Source organism: Azolla caroliniana, unplaced genomic scaffold (genome assembly GCF_043228905.1).
Source record: "Azolla caroliniana isolate FFs.n. ecotype wild unplaced genomic scaffold, voAzoCaro1.0.p SCAF_6, whole genome shotgun sequence".
Classification (NCBI taxonomy): Eukaryota; Viridiplantae; Streptophyta; class Polypodiopsida; order Salviniales; family Salviniaceae; genus Azolla; species Azolla caroliniana.
The window spans coordinates 5,255,440-5,271,980 of NW_028230441.1; the positions used below are offsets into that span (position 1 = coordinate 5,255,440).

Sequence of the window (16,541 nt, forward strand, 5' to 3'; positions counted from 1 at the left end):
GTTTGGAAGTAACCTATTTCCATCCATTACTGTGTGAACAGAGCTACCATGTAGAATTACCACCATAGCTAGGCTGTGTATTCGCCTGTGAATGTGCCTCTTGTACCTAGGCTGTGCATCTCCATCTTATTTGATGGATGATAGAGAGCTTTGGTATGACTGGGTCACTGGATTGTAAACATTTATCGAATTATTTTCATACATAAATATATAGCCATGTAATGCTAGCCATGCAGTTTAAAACACAGCATCAGTGAACTACCACAATGCCACATTGTAGATAATCGTTGTTTACAGTATTATGATCATATCATAATAATATATCCATATTCAGAACACAACCATTATGGATATATTTTGGTTGCTCATTATTGCTCGTGGTCAAGTTCTCCTAAAACCATCATATACATGGGTAAAATAATTATAGCCAGGTTACTCATTGTATCAATGACAGTAGCTCTAAGATTAAAACATATGGATCAGACTGGAGCCTGTAGATAATTTAATGGATTGATTAATACGAGTTTACTAACTTTACATGATTTTTCTTTTAAATGTGAGCATGAAGGCAAACCTCCAAGGCCATAAAATTAGCCAATAGAGATATATTGAACTGGTTTATAGATTTTCAGCAAAGCACAAACTTTACTTGTTCGTCACAAGGATGATAAACCAACAAAAAATCAAATCAGCTCGTTAAGCAATGTTATCCTAATTCAAACAATTTGCTGAATGGCATAGGTGAGTATTTATGGGATACAAATCTTCCGAGAATACACTACCTTCTTTGGTTTTAATTAAATGTTACAAACCAACCCTTAGCAAATATATGGTCTCCTTTCAATAGAACCAGTCTTTGTTGCTCATTACCAAACCTATATCAAGTTTAAACAGATTTTTAACAAACCGAACCTGTTGCAACCTGCCCAAATCATTGAAATAATCATTCATCAGCTTGCTATAAAAGGCTGCTCTCAATCCAGGGGTGTTGCAATGGCATGTTAGAAGACCCATGCTAATGTCTTACACTGTATGGATGAGTGCATGAATCATTTGAGAGACTAAAGATATGGAATCGAAAACTGGCAAATCCTTCTCCTTTATCAACTTTTCCCACTGTTGGAAATTCTAGATATCAAGAAGTGCAATACCTGCCTTCTTCAAATGCGGAAGTACCTTTTCTGCAACTTGGTTGATCTCTTCTTCTCTCTCTTCAAGAAGTTCTTGATAAGCATTCTCCAATTTGCCCTCAGGGTCCATATCCACAGCTGCATCGAGATGTGCTGACCCTGCATCTGTTTTCTTGGCTACACCATCATGAGTATCCATAGGTGATTGCTTGACCTTGAACATTACAAACGTCCGAGAGCTATCATATTCATTTTCTACATCAACCAATTGCTTATGTTTTCCCACGTTGGAACTCTTTGAGCTTCCGAAGACTTCAGTCTTCACAAATGATGATATCAAACTCCGGAACACTGCTACAGCTTCATTGCCTCTATGCATCATATGGAGATAAATGAGCACTTGCCAACAGTACAGAAACTGCAGTTTGCAAATTTTTAACCCTTGCTTCACTTTCTCAACAAGGTCATGTGATGGCATCCATTCCCGAGGATTTGTGAGGACTGATTGTGGCTTATAATTTAGCAATTTTCTAAGAACATCATACAATCCTAATCTTACTGGCTCAAATGTTATTAGACGCATTGTATCCATACACTCCCTAACAACTTGTAGATCATTAGATGGCTCCTCCATAGTAACCTCAAAGCTACCTCGCTCCAATGCTGTTTTGTAAACTGCTTCCAAGAGGTAGACACCATTTTGCTGATGTTGATAAGGGGGAAGAACGAGGATCTAAATGCAGCACAACATTTAATCAAAATTATGGAAGATTCTAACAATGGAAGATTAAATTTGATCAGGAGTCTAATATTGATAACTTGCCTGGCTAACACGAAGCCTCGTGCTGTCAGGATATCTGAAGAATCTGTATACAGTACAAAAGCCAACTAATCTCCACTGGCTCGCAAGCTCACTTGATTCCTTCTCTAAGCACACATACACCTCCCACCTCGGATCTTTCTTGTCAATGGGCGTTGCAGCTATTAAGAAACCCTTATATTAGATCTTAAATTTACAGATTACGAAAGCCCTTAACTCACACAAATTAATCTAGAATAGTTTGTATTTACACCTACCCCAGATATAAATAGAATGCCTAACGGATGAGAAATAGTGAAGGATTTATCAACGATATATAATATAAAGAGACTGCCAAACAGATGAAAATAAGAAATTTAAAGAAAAAATAGTAAAGGAAAACTAAATGAAAGGTATGCATACAAACCAAAAAGTACTATTCATTTCTTGAAATGGAGCAACATTCAATAAGCCAAAAAGTATGATTCATTTCTTGAAATGGAGCAACATTGAATAGACTTGCAGAATTATAGTTCAGCCTTTTACCAAACAATGATTCAAATCATTGCAACTAAATGATTGCCTAAACAAAAAGTAGACACTAACAGCACGCAACATTAATTTGACTGAAATGTTCAATCTGAAATCAGTTTTGCACAGAACAAACTGAATATTCAAATTTGGACGATAGCTCTGCCATTATAGACGAGAAAGGTACACTTCAAAATATATCAAGATAAGTTGCATACATCAACTGGAAAACTAACGTATGGGTTTCAATAGTTTGCAGGAGAACCAGGCAGAACAACCATTACCTTCAATGAAAAGAAGTGCTAAGGGTGTCAAACGTGAGTGCCAGTCATTGACTTCACTCATGGTCAAATCATCCATCAAAAGAATCTGTAGGCAAAAAACGGGATCAATAACTTGATCAAACTCATTGTAATGAATATAACATAGTTCACCTCCAAGTTGATGGATAGACTTCATCGTTAGGTTCACTATTGCAAAATCAATAATGCAACTAATATCTAATGTCATATGTTGAATGTCTATTTCATTGTTAATATACATGCAATGCTATATTTTATGCGAGCATATCTTCACGTCAGGCAAATGTGTGTTGAATATTCAATTATATAATCTATTACATGTCAATTATTCAAGCAATAATCAGATTTTGGGGAAGTTAACAAAAACTGAGCTCAATGTCCCAAAACCTTAGACATGATCATAACCACAGACACACTTCAGCTGCACTTGCCATAGATATTTGGTGCATTGAATCAGATGCTTCTGATGCAAGCAGATAGAGCAGTAAGACTTTAGGCCCAGATTTCACAAACCAAATGCCTGTATGTTATCCACCATCAGAACCGTTCTTAAACATTTGGACTTTTTATTTGCATTTCTAATGTCAAAATCCCCAAATTTTGCACCTCAGGATCATTGATACTCTGATGAATTTCATAACATGGATAAAAAATCCATTCAGATGTGAATTTATTCACATAAAACAACATCCTCTATACATATACAAAACAATATACATACAATATATATCACACAGTTTTAGAGCAATTGTTCCATATGATGTGAACTAGAGGCTTAAAATGACAATATTATGTATGTTTACTGAATATGAACTAGCTCTTTGAATCCATACAATAACTACTGAGTTTCCAAAAAATTAAACTTTTTACGCCATTAAAATTCCCAGATATAAATTATTTCTCTTACCTCCTTTCCGACATCAGTAGAATCATGAGCTGCCTTGATCCAGCCTTTATTGGGCTCATTTGACATCTTCCAAGCAAATAACCTCTTCCCGTGCTGATGGATAACATCACTGCATTTTGCCAATCATTTAATAATAACAATTCATTGAATAAATAATGGATATAACCATAGAACGTAATATACGTGTTCGTGCAAGCATTCAAACGTTTGAAAATGAACACGTTTGAAATGGGAAAAATGTGTGCTCCTTTTTTTTTATAAATTTCATTTATTGCCATTACAAATAGACTCACCCTAGTGATATGTTGTCATGCTACTGCTGTTTATGTCTTGGGTTCGATTCCCAATTTTCTCACCTCTCTCTCTCTAGTGTTATGTCATAGCAAAAATTTTATGTTAGTATCATTTTAGTTTTTTTTTTCTCCTTATTATTAGTAATTAACTCAACCTAATGGTCAATTGTCATGCTACTATTGCCTATGTCTTGGGTTCAATTCCCAATTTTCTCATATCCTCTCTACTCAACCTAATGGTCAGTTGACATGCTACTATTGCCTGTCTTCGGTTCAATTCCAAATTTTCTCATATCCTCTCTTTAGTGTCATGGCATGGTTAAAATTTTATGTTAGTGTCATGTTCCTTTTTTTTCTTTCTTTGTTATTAGAAATTAGCTCACCCTAGTGGTAAGTTGTTATGCCACTACTGCCTATGTCATATTTTCTTCATATTCTTGAATATACATTTTATGAGTTTTTGAAAGTTTGATTATAATTTATAATGACATATTTTGATTCAATCTCTATAGTTCATACTCATTTTTTTGTAAAGTTCTAAAGTGAGGAGGATAGAGATGTCTTCATTCTTAAGAAGCATCCCAAAGGCATGCATGTGATACGATGCAAATATTGCAACCATACTTACGTTGCTGGTTCACAATGGATTAGAGTCCACTTATTGGGGTTGAGAGTGAATCAATATATAATATAGACCATAGTCAATCCAAACCAACTTTGAGATTTACAATATACACGTTTGATTGAATCATTCTCGAATGCGAATGCACGTATGTTACGTATGGTTCATTCTATGGATATAACATTGTAAATGCTACAAGGCATACCTCATGGAAGCACTTGATGTCAGTTCCTGGAGAAAAGCTTCCCTATCTTCAATTAGACCCTCCCCTAGCAATTCCTAGAAGAACAATTGAATGTAAAAAGATACACTACTTCCATCAATTGGACTCAACAATATTACCAAGTGTTCTTCTTAAAACATCAACTGCAGTCGATGGAAATGTTACACAAACAGAAAGGGAGATTTTAAGAGCTTAAAATAGAGATCCACATAAGTACAGACATTTGTATATATGCATGTAGCCCATATGTAATATTCTGAGCATATTACCAAAATAAAAGATAAAACCAACGATAGCATCATACTTCAATAAAGACAAAACAATGCCTATTATTTCCATCATAATACCCATATATATTGTTGACAATAATCAACATAAAAATAATATTTAAGCAGCTGTTCTAGCCCAGCTTGTTGACCAGAATCAACTGCCAAATACAATTCAGGCTGTTCAGAAAAGTTTTGGTCCTTTCGGTGTTTGATGGTAATCAAAAGCTTTTTCTATATTTCTAAAGTCTAGGTCATTTCCAGTAACTTTAAAATGAACTCACCTTGAAAGCTTTCTTCACATCTGTTACTTTCTGCATCCCACCACTTGATTCCTGTATATCTTCCCAATAACTTTTTAGATGGAATCCTTATAATTTAGCTTTCAGTAGATGGAAATCCTAAATTTGAGGCTTAAAATTATCATGAAAGTTCGACCTGTGTGATTTCACTATGCACTATCTCCACATGAGCATAAAACGAAAGAGCATGAAACCAGATGATAATCTGCAAATCAATCAGAGAGTTCGCATGAAACCATGAAGTAAGTAAATGGTCTACATTTTACAAAATTTTCATCTACTACCTTAAGATCCTTGTAGCCAAATATTTTTCCCTCTTCACCAAAAAGGCGCTCTGCAAAATCTGGAGCAAACTCTGGGATTCTTCCCAATCCTTCTTCCATATCCTTTTGAGAGTGCACTGCATCATTATCAAAACAATTTCAACAGTACAAAAAGAACACCATTGGTACATACAGTCATGACACTGAGGAAAGTAATCAAATGGAACGAAGTCAAGAGATCTAATTCTAACAGTTGAATTCATATAAATAGGTTTCACAGAAAAAATTGGAATTATACACAGAATTATAGATTCAGATTTCATAGTCAAAAACAATTTCATAACACAGGAGCTGGAAGCCTATAGTCTGAATAGCTAAATATTCTATTCTAACATCAACATTAAACCTATCAGACCGTACTCATAACATAACACCATCAAAAACTATTTGACATAAACATCATATTCATCAAATTCCTTTTAGGATATTGTTGCTGAATATCAATTTGCACCTAACACATGAGAGTTTTCAAAAAAAAACTTAAATGTACAGAAGGCGATGATAGCATTATTCCAAGCTATAAGCATAACAGTTGCCACAGGAATGATACCCAAATTTGGCATATCTTGTGGTATTCGAATATAAACACAAGTTAGCATGCATAGCAATCTTATCCCATGAGAAAGTGTCAAATACTACATGCTACAACACATTGACAACTCCATGATCTGGCTTTCCAAATACCTATCAAGAATGATTTGGCGACAAAAACATATGAGCATGTGATAAAGGGAGAGCTCAGCACCTATCATATAAAGCCAAATGTTCTTTTAACCTATGTTTACTTTCATTTTTCAACATTATATTCAAACCCTTATGGAAGCCATTATATTCCCATGAGAAAGTGTCAAATACTACATGCTACAACACATTGACAACTCCATGATCTGGCTTTCCAAATACCTATCAAGAATGATTTGGCGACAAAAACATATGAGCATGTGATAAAGGGAGAGCTCAGCACCTATCATATAAAGCCAAATGTTCTTTTAACCTATGTTTACTTTCATTTTTCAACATTATATTCAAACCCTTATGGAAGCCATCATATTCCCATGAGAAAGTGTCAAATACTACATGCTACAACACATTGACAACTCCATGATCTGGCTTTCCAAATACCTATCAAGAATGATTTGGCGACAAAAACATATGAGCATGTGATAAAGGGAGAGCTCAGCACCTATCATATAAAGCCAAATGTTCTTTTAACCTATGTTTACTTTCATTTTTCAACATTATATTCAAACCCTTATGGAAGCCAGTCTGCTAAGAAGGTTACACTGATATTACTAAACACTGGACCACATCGAAATCCCTTCACAAAGTTCTAATCAGTTGAGTGTAATTTATTCTGAGGTTGATAAAAGTATGATAGAGTAGGACAAACAATGTATGATAGAGTAAATTCTTTGAGTAGAGTGCTCGTAAACCTCTATGTAATGATGCATGGTCTTCTACATACTTTGAAGTTCTCTTTGTGCAAGCAGTTCATTATTGATCTCATTATACAGTTTTTGAGAATCCATCAAATAGTTTGACAATAAGGTTAGTACTGGACTATTCAAGAGCAGAATAAATACACCGGTGAATAGAATACAATAAATGCATTTCTTCATTGGTATATTTATTCTGCTCTTGAATAGTCCTGAGTTTGAAAACAAGATTAGTACGTGCATTGCTATAGTTCATTTCATTACTGTTCACCTTATTCTTCACTTCAAATAATTTAGAGCACAGTTAGTATGTGCACACAAAGAGAAAGTTCTCACCGAGGCGCAATGTGATGCAGGTATTTGGATCCACACCAACATCTACATGGAGCAAAAAAGAAAAAGCAATGAGAAGATTAAGAAACTGCGAAGTATACCAATTGACAGCTACTGAATTCAGGGAAATCATATCCAATACAGATTGTGGTACTTACTTGATTCAAGAAAAGATTAAAAAACTGCAGTGAATGCAGAAGTAATACTTTGATGAGGAAAAAAGAAAAGAAATGATATGACAACACCAATGCTACAAAAGCTACTTAATACAGAAGAAGAAAATATGAGCATGAAACGGTCCAGCACAGATGATACTGATTAAAAACTGCCTACCATAGAAGAAGGAAACGTGAACATGAAACGATTCCAGAAACTGCAGATTATAAAGATTGAATGACAACTTAATTCAGAAGAAGAAAAATACAATGGACATGAAATGGTGCAGAAACCACAATATAATACAAATTACTTGATTCGGAAGAATAATTATGAAGCAAGGTATTTAATTCATAAAAGCAAAAATGGACATGAAATATTAAGGAATTGCAGAGAATACAGTTTTAAAACTCTTAATTCAGTAGAAAGGAGAACTGAAAACTGAAGGCGAAAAAGCCAACAGGAGTTAATGATTAAGAGCTATTCAATTTAGAATAGAAAAAAAGTACAGGAAAAATGTTTTCTTTTTATTCTGAATTAAGAAACCCGCAGTGAAGAAAAAAAACGCCTCTTAATTTATTCACGGATACAGATAAACAGCTATGTCAACTCGGAAGAAATAAAAAAATGAACATAAAACAGGTGTTCTTTCAAAGCTTAATCACGAAATTCGCAAATAGAAAAGAAAACGTCCGCATCTATAACCATTGATGAAAAGTTAGAAATGCAATGAAAAGAAGAAGAAAATACATGCAAAATCAGAAGAAGGAAGAACGGATGGAACGAAGCGATGGTGTACTAAGTACTTACTCGCAGAAAAGCATACTTTACGCTGGCGTTTCGCGGGTTTTGGTTGGATCTCTGAGTCTTCTGTAGGGTGTATGCGGTCGGAAGAATCCATGGGAGCTGAGAAGAATCGGAGAGTTCAAAACGAAAACAAAACAAAACAAATAAACCAGAAGAAGAATAAGATTTCCCGCGTTCGGGAAAACCTTCGTTTCTGTCTTCTTCGTGCTGGTCTTTCTTTTCTGCTGAACCTTTCTCTGTATCTCTCTCTCTCTCTCTCTCTCACAGCATGTAATTCCTTTAGAGTTTACTAGTGAAAACTCAACACACGGAAATAATAACAAAAGGAAATGGGCACTCAAGAAAACACATACAACAAGGCACAAACCTTTGGACACTGCCCTCCAAACTTAGAGAACGTTTGCCTAACCAACTTTCCGTCCGAAGAAGACCGTACCATTCACCCAGCCTTGCCCCGCCCATATGTCCCAATGTCCCGAAAAATGTGTCGCCCACTCTTAGGAGAATGAGAAGCATTGATCGTTCCATTGATTACACCACATTGTTTTTGTCTGGAATTGTTCCCCCTTGTACACCCGAGTAAAACTGATGCACATCTTCCTTCGTGCATATGCTTTGTCGGGTGAGCATGTCCATCCATAATAAAAGTGCCATCCAGCCACGTGCCATCGACCCTTGCCGAATAAAATGTTAGATGTGTTACTCTCATCCTATATTAGTGCCTCCTTTAGACACCAATTGCGAGATTTGTGATTGGACGTCGAATAAAAAGCAATGTCGTTCCAATTTATAAGATTAACGCATATTCTTCTACAAACCACGATGTTGGTGGAAAAATGTGTATGTGTGTATGGAGTTTTGGTCTTCAATTTAAGCCAAGGGTAGACCTACAAAAGATGCTTATTGAAAATGTTATATGTTGGTTGATTCTTCAAATGAGAACGATATCTTTAGTCTAATTTGTGTATGATGTGGTGAATGATTGTAGACAAGGAGACATCCCATTATAATTCCTTGTGCAATTTTAAGGGATTTGTTTCAAGATGTAGCGAAAAAATTAGCGATGAAGGAAAAGGGGAATTCTCTGATCAAATGGACAAAACAAAGTATGATGATCACATAGAATGTGTGATAATTGTGCTCTAGATTAAAAATGGACGAGGTTTAGATGGTTGTGTTATGTGAGTCATGGGATGTTTTATGTATAGTTGAGCATAAAGATCATCACAATACCATACTAGTTGGTTGTTCTATGTACATTATGTTATGTTGGCAAGTGTTTGAGGGGATTATTCAAGGATCGTGACGTTTATTAGAAATAGTTTTTGGCGAAAATATATTGTTTTCAATGGAATTGGAAGATTTATGGTGGTTGAAATATGTTATGATCGGCAAGTTCTTAGGTTAGTTCGTGTGTATGCATCTAATGTTTCACAATAATGGAAGTTATTACGGAAGTCGTTAGTTTCGATGCTTGAGAATGGTGGACCATGTTTATTGATAGGAGATTTTAATGTTTGTTGTGAGGCATGTCAATCAACATCTATTCATTTTGTTGTGTATGGACCATAGAGTCCCCGGTCAATAGCGGGGGAAGTTTTATGACCGGCAAGTTCTTAGGTTAGTTTGTGTGTATGCATCTAATGTTTCACAATAACATAAGTTTTTACGGAAATAATTAGTTTCGGTACCTAAGAATGGTGGACCACGTTTATTGATAGGAGATTTTAGTGTTTGTTACGAGGCATGTCAATCAACATCTATTCATTTTGGTGTGGATGGACCATACGGTCAATAGTGGGGGAACTTTGAGACAAATGTTATATTAAGGGATATACGAACATGATAGGATAAGATGTTACTCCTGATTGTCTACATAATATTTTCTTTTGGACTTTCTCTATTTCAATTCATGCATTAAGTGAGATAGTGCAACCCCACACCCCCATTCCACAAAGCAACACTTGAACTACCATAACATCGAATAACATCAACCTCACTTCCCATGATCGAGTATCACTTTGGTTACATTGATTGATTCATGAACGTATAATAACTATTCCAACCCCTCAACGTCTAGACTCAAAGCATACATTCCACCTATTCGTGGATGAACATCAATACCAATATATTTGAAGCTTTGCCCCATTTGTATTGGTTCTGCCTTGTATGTAAAGGTGGGGTAGTGTCTTGGTTGTATTAGCTTATATGCTACCATTTTGGTTTTCTCCACATGAAAGTTAGCCCATTGATTTGGCACAATGTTTCTAATACATCAAGTAAGTGTTGCACATCATCCAATTTATATGAGAATAATCAATAACTTCAAACATATCGGAGATAGATACATAGATGGGTAGATTATATTATCGTCTTCAGATGTCAAATATTACCTATGAGACCAAAAATATTACATTTCACATAATACATGTGAAAGTGAGTAGTGATTCTCGATGTTCAAGAACTTTACCAACGAATGTTGCAATCGAGAGTCACACATTGTGGTTGTAAGAGAAATTCGTGCGAGGATTGGGTTTGGTCGAAGACGCGTGGAAGGCATTGTTGAATATGATCAAAGGCAAAGCATTGTATTAAAGCGTGATACCCGGTCTCTCAAACTTGTTTATGGCAAAGTATGCATAGTTGACCACTCTCATCACTTGTGCCCCCCTAATCTCTCGTCTCACATCACAATGCATGTGAGCTAAGTCGCATGGAAACAATTTGTTCAAATGGGCGACAACTGGATGGGCTCTAGGATGTATCAATTGTATAGTTCACCAGTTCAGCGAAGAATATGGTTTTTGGAGTTAGTTCCAACAGGTGTAGTATATAATATGCGATTAGCAAGGTTTCCAAATTTGGAGATGGGCTTAACTAGATTTGGTGGAGCCCACTACTAAGCTACTACTGATTAGTCAGGAAAAGAAGAAAACGACGCACTTGCGTGTTTAGCACATACATAGTTTACATGTACACACATATGTATGCCCCCCACCCCCCCTCTCCTTGCTTTGCTGCATTCAGAGGAAAGAAAGGAAATACATACGAGGCAATCAGAAGAGGATATGATGCCGAGCGAGATGTCGCCATCGCCATCGCCATCCATACCTCGAACCCCCATCGCCAACAACAACAACAACAACAACAACAAGAGCAGGACTAGTGACAGTAGGAAGCCTCTCTTTCGCGTGGTTCCTGATGACTCCAAGCCTGTGCTTCGCGACCCGGTAATGACGTATTGTTTGGATTAATCTCTGTAATTTGTGACGTTTTTCTCGTAACCATGTATCGGATTCGGCTTTTATATGTGTATCTTATGTATGTGCTTTTCTTCTTGTGCTGTCCCATCTATGTATGGGCATTCATTTATGCGCTTTTAATGTTATTTTGCACTTATCTCTGCACGTACATTCTTGTATATCTACGTATATTCATTTATGTCCTTGACCTATGTACAAGTATTCCTGTATATGTATATGTATCCATTTAGGTACCTTTTGATGGATGTGTGTGTATGCATTTATGTACTTATCTGAGTATGTGTCTTCATTCACTCATGTACTTGTATTCATTTATATACTTATCTTCAGTATGTGTATCTACTTATGTATTTATCTTTGTTTGCGTATGCATTTGATTTATTATCTACATATATGTGTTTACGTAAACTGTGTTTTTTGCAAGCCGCAAATCCTAGCTTCTTATGGGTTTCTGCACATGTATATATTCGTGTGCGCACTCATCAATATCTTTGTACCTATCTATGTAGGTACTTATCAATGTATATATATACTCATGTATGCTTCCTTACCTATGTGTGTATTTCATGTATGCACTTACATATTGATGCATGCGTAGTCATGTATGTATGTACATCTATGTATATGTATTCGTGTGTAACAATTTGCATGAATTTTTTTTTCTGTTTTCTCTGATCAAATGTATTTTTTTTTCTGCTTTCTCTCCTCAAATGTATTCATATATGTACTACTTATCTGTGTGTGTGTGTGTGTCTGTGTTTGTGTTTCCTTTGTTTTGTTCGTAGCTTTTAACTTCTGATCCTATCCATACCGAGCAAATCCTCCTCGAGCCTCCTTCCCTCAATCGATAAGGTGAGTTTGAGTCTCCTCTTTGTATTCAACACATCCTGGTAATGTTTTGTCATTCTCTGCTTTTATGGTAACACACTAACTGTTTGAATTGAATTCTTTTTATTTTGTGAAAATGTAGCCACATTTTTAGTAGGTGAATAGCCAATGGAAAAAGTATTTGAATCCCAATTCTGTTAAAAATATGCAACCACATTTTTAATGTGGGAATAGCCAAAGAAACATTCTTGAACAAATTGTTTGAATAATTGGGCTCATTTGAAAATGTAGATTCATTTTTTCATCAGTGAGTAGCCAATGATCAAAGCTTTTGAATTCCAATTCTCTCGAAAATATGTAACCACATTTTTCGTCTGGTGTAGCCAACGAAACATTCTTAATCAATTGTTTCAAAATTTGGTTTCTTTTGAAAATGTAGCCACATTTTTTTGTCAATCAGCACCAAAGACGCGTGTTGCGAGAAGCATCTATGATCTAAAACCTTAATATTCTGTCTAAAGTTAATATCAGGCAGTCTGGGAACTGTCTCACTCATCTATACAAACGGAACTATTATGTTGTGCTCAAGATTCAATATTATGGCTTCATATCAAATATGTAATAATATAGCATTTGGCTGTACGAGTTGTGTAAATAATTTGCCTTCATATTCAGATATTTGAAATTGGTGGAATTGTGAGATTCATTGTGGTAAGTGCTATTATCAGATGCAAATCCCACACATAAAAAGCATTATTTTAGACCCTCAACATTAATTTTAAGGGGGTTTTAAACTATTAATGTTTTCATATGATGTTAAGTTTGAGTAGAGATATATAATAAATCTCTCCTTATGTTCCTTATTCTTGATATCTATGTTATTTATATGATAACTACATCACATGATTAATCAATTACAGAATGGCATCTTCTAGTTCGAGTAAAATATACGCAACCTTAATATTTATTTATAGTGAAAGATAAAAGAGAGATGGCCTTAATATTCCATAAGAGATACAGATGTGGAAGAAAGAAAGGAAGATATATTAATATATCTTTAGCCTTATCTCCGGGAACAAGTACAATTGTAAAACTTCCGAAGAGAGAGATCCTGAATAACTCTCCAGCATTTTGGTAGGGTATACACATAGAGAGTCATGCATAGTATCTTAAAGGAATGTGACATTAGATGGACATTTAACTTATGGCTTCCCAAGATATCCAACATTAACTGGTCCAAGATGACGAGGTTTCTAAAACAAAGCAAATTTGATGCTGGGTGATAATGAATAACATTGAGTTTTTGACACCAAGGGTGATGAGGCCATGGTCCATGTGGACATGATGTATATGCATGTCAAATACATATTTCTTTATCTAGGCCGAAATGGCAAGGTTTCTAAAGCAACTTTGATGCTAAGGAACAACCCCATTGTAAAAAGCTATAAAAGTCACCAAAAGGTGACTTTGGTAGCTCCACTTCTTTCTTGGGGTTTCTCCTTTCACATAGTCTTTTTTAGAGCTAACTTCATCTCCTCAATCTTTCTCTTCGGTGTAAGAGCAATTAAGGTTAATTGGTAATTAGCCAAAGCCTAATCGCTCTTCCTCTTGTATGTGTACTGTATACTTTCTTTATAATATAACTGGTGATAGTTTTTCTTCTATACTCCTCTTGTTTACATATGAATCTAACAGTGACAATCTATTAAGAGAGAGAGAGTTAACGCAGGAGAGAGCGAGTGTGAGAAGAATTAAGGTCAGGGTTGCGAGATTAGAGGCTCAAGAGTGATTGACAGCTACTCTTGCCCGGTTCACTATTAATTGGGTAAACAGAGGTCCGGATCCTTTGGCTAATGATATCGACATGGAGGTAGAACTCTGTTACTACATAGAAGTGTTCTAATGTCATGTACACAGAAACCACACATGCTGGTTGATAATGAATAACCTTGAGTTTTTGACTCCAAGGATGATGAGATCAAGGTCCATGTGGACACGATGTATGTACATGTTTACATATTTCTTTATCGAGTATAACCTTTTTTGAATGTTGTTTGTGGTTGAGAGACCCTACGTAAAATGAGAATGATAAATGGATGAAGTGATGGATTGTGAAGGTTCTTTGCTGATGTGGGTCTATGACTACATTTGTCATTTTTCTCAACTCTTCTCAATGTCTCTTGATTTCCAAACAAGAACACTGTTGGTCTTTATTTCAACTTCATAGTGGATTCGACCAAAACCTTGTCATGTGAAGAAGACTTGAAATTTCCAAACAAGAACACTGTTGGTCTTTATTTCAACTTCATAGTGGATTCGACCAAAACCTTGTCATGTGAAGAAGACTTGAAATTTCCAAACAAGAACACTGTTGGTCTTTATTTCAACTTCATAATGGATTTGACCAAAACCTTGTCATGTGAAGAAGACTTGAAATTTCCAAACAAGAACACTGTTGGTCTTTATTTCAACTTCATAATGGATTTGACCAAAACCTTGTCATGTGAAGAAGACTTGAAATTGTCAAACATCATTAATGTTGCTCTTTGCTCTTCACACTGGAAGAATTTGTGGATAGATCAGATAGAGAAATTCTTAAGTCGATTGACTACAGAAAGAAATGCTTTTAAATTTCTATTAATTACATGCTTCAAATTTTTCTGGTAGAAAGAAGCGAGGATGAAGAAACCATTAATCAAATTCCAGAATTCCTTTTCCACCATGGGATTAGGAAAGTCACTTTTTGACCAAGCATATGGAAGACTAGTTTTAAAGGGGGAAAAATACTTTTTGCATTCTGTAACATAGATATTTATGGTAAATTCTAGGAATCGCCAATGCTTTAGTTTGAGCCAAGTTGAACTGTGAATCTGTTGCTTGACAACTTAACTAGCTCAGTTCAAGTTTAAAATTTTGTAAATAATTCAGTTTGGCTTGCTCGTTTGGTTTGAGCCTTCATTGTCTTAACATTTTGTGTCTATCCGGCTTCAAATTATGGCTTAATGGCTTAATGGTTTGAGGAAACATCATTGAAATCTTTATTAAACATGTAAAATAACTCTATAAATGATGTAATATGTATATGAAGTTTCAAATTCGAACCCTAACAATTCTTTTAAGTTTTGAAAAGATATCCTTCAGAATATCGAAAGTAATTGTAAAATTGCCAATAATTTGGCTTAACAGCTTAATGGTTTATAAATCTCTTGAACTGTTTGGGTGTAAACAGTTTTGGTTTAAATGTTTCGTGGTTTAGTTTAGGTTTCAAATTGTGTAAGCACTTCGATATTGAGACTCCCAAACCAATCCGAAATGAGTCAAACCATTCTGGACTGGTAGTAATTTCTCTGACAACAGATCCAAAATTTAAACTAGCACTGCAATTGTTATTGTGTTTCAGTGCTTGGAATTGCTGATAATGATGTGTTTAGATTTCATTGTTTGAGAATCAAGTTGAATGTGTGTTAGATATCAATATTAATGTCTATGGGTCTTGAATGATGATTTTGATGTCTAGGGAAGAACTTTTAACATCAAATAAATATAAGGAGAATAAAAATGAAATCGATCATGATTTGAATGCTGGAGTGTGTAATATCGGTGCAATATGACAATAATCTGGTGATATATAAAAATGATTATTCACGTTTTCAATTCAAATTTCAGGAAAAGGGAAGGAGAGCAAGAAAGAAAGAGGGAGTAACTGTTGATTCCTCATTATGGATGCTAAGTTCTTGCAACAAGGCTTTGTTTCAAGAGTGATATAGGCTATTTTTTTAAATGGTACGATTTCTAAAAATGAAAAGGTGTAAACCTTAGAATATATATGATAAAGGGTAAGTTGCATAATAAGTCCTTGAAGATAGGATAGAGATGATAGTAGGTTATTTTCTTTAGTATTTTGCAAAATGGATGCTACGATGCAGCATTGGGAATTTTAATTTTGAGATATTATGGTATTGTTATCCATCTTGAAACCACATTTCAGTTACAAAAGCATAATTTGAGTACGTTTGAATG

The 16,541-nt window shown here is 35.2% G+C and overlaps 1 protein-coding gene, 1 long non-coding RNA gene and 1 pseudogene across 5 annotated transcripts in view; 1 reads left to right on the forward strand and 2 right to left on the reverse strand.

Moving 5' to 3' along the window:
* Positions 1-16,541, reverse strand: part of LOC147862765 (uncharacterized) — an 89,987-nt pseudogene that overhangs the window by 17,965 nt on the left and 55,481 nt on the right. The gene's annotated exons all lie outside the window — the stretch shown is intronic.
* LOC147862767 (histone acetyltransferase type B catalytic subunit-like) lies at positions 935-8,645 on the reverse strand. The gene is made up of 10 exons (XM_087321652.1): positions 8,434-8,645; positions 7,471-7,512; positions 5,660-5,775; positions 5,512-5,580; positions 5,358-5,408; positions 4,790-4,863; positions 3,670-3,778; positions 2,745-2,829; positions 1,954-2,111; positions 935-1,863 (listed from the first exon to the last, which is right to left on the reverse strand). Exons 1-10 carry the CDS (start codon positions 8,522-8,524, stop codon positions 1,129-1,131), a joined length of 1,530 nt encoding a protein of 509 aa, XP_087177778.1. The 5' UTR covers positions 8,525-8,645; the 3' UTR covers positions 935-1,128.
* Positions 11,462-13,384, forward strand: LOC147862768 (uncharacterized). Of its 3 annotated transcripts, none has more exons than XR_015529950.1 (3): positions 11,462-11,660; positions 12,479-12,583; positions 13,197-13,384. It is a non-coding gene; the product is annotated as an uncharacterized LOC147862768 (long non-coding RNA). The 3 variants fall into 3 exon arrangements; XR_015529951.1 differs by lacking the exon at positions 13,197-13,384 and adding an exon at positions 12,905-13,195; XR_015529952.1 differs by lacking the exon at positions 13,197-13,384 and adding an exon at positions 12,961-13,195.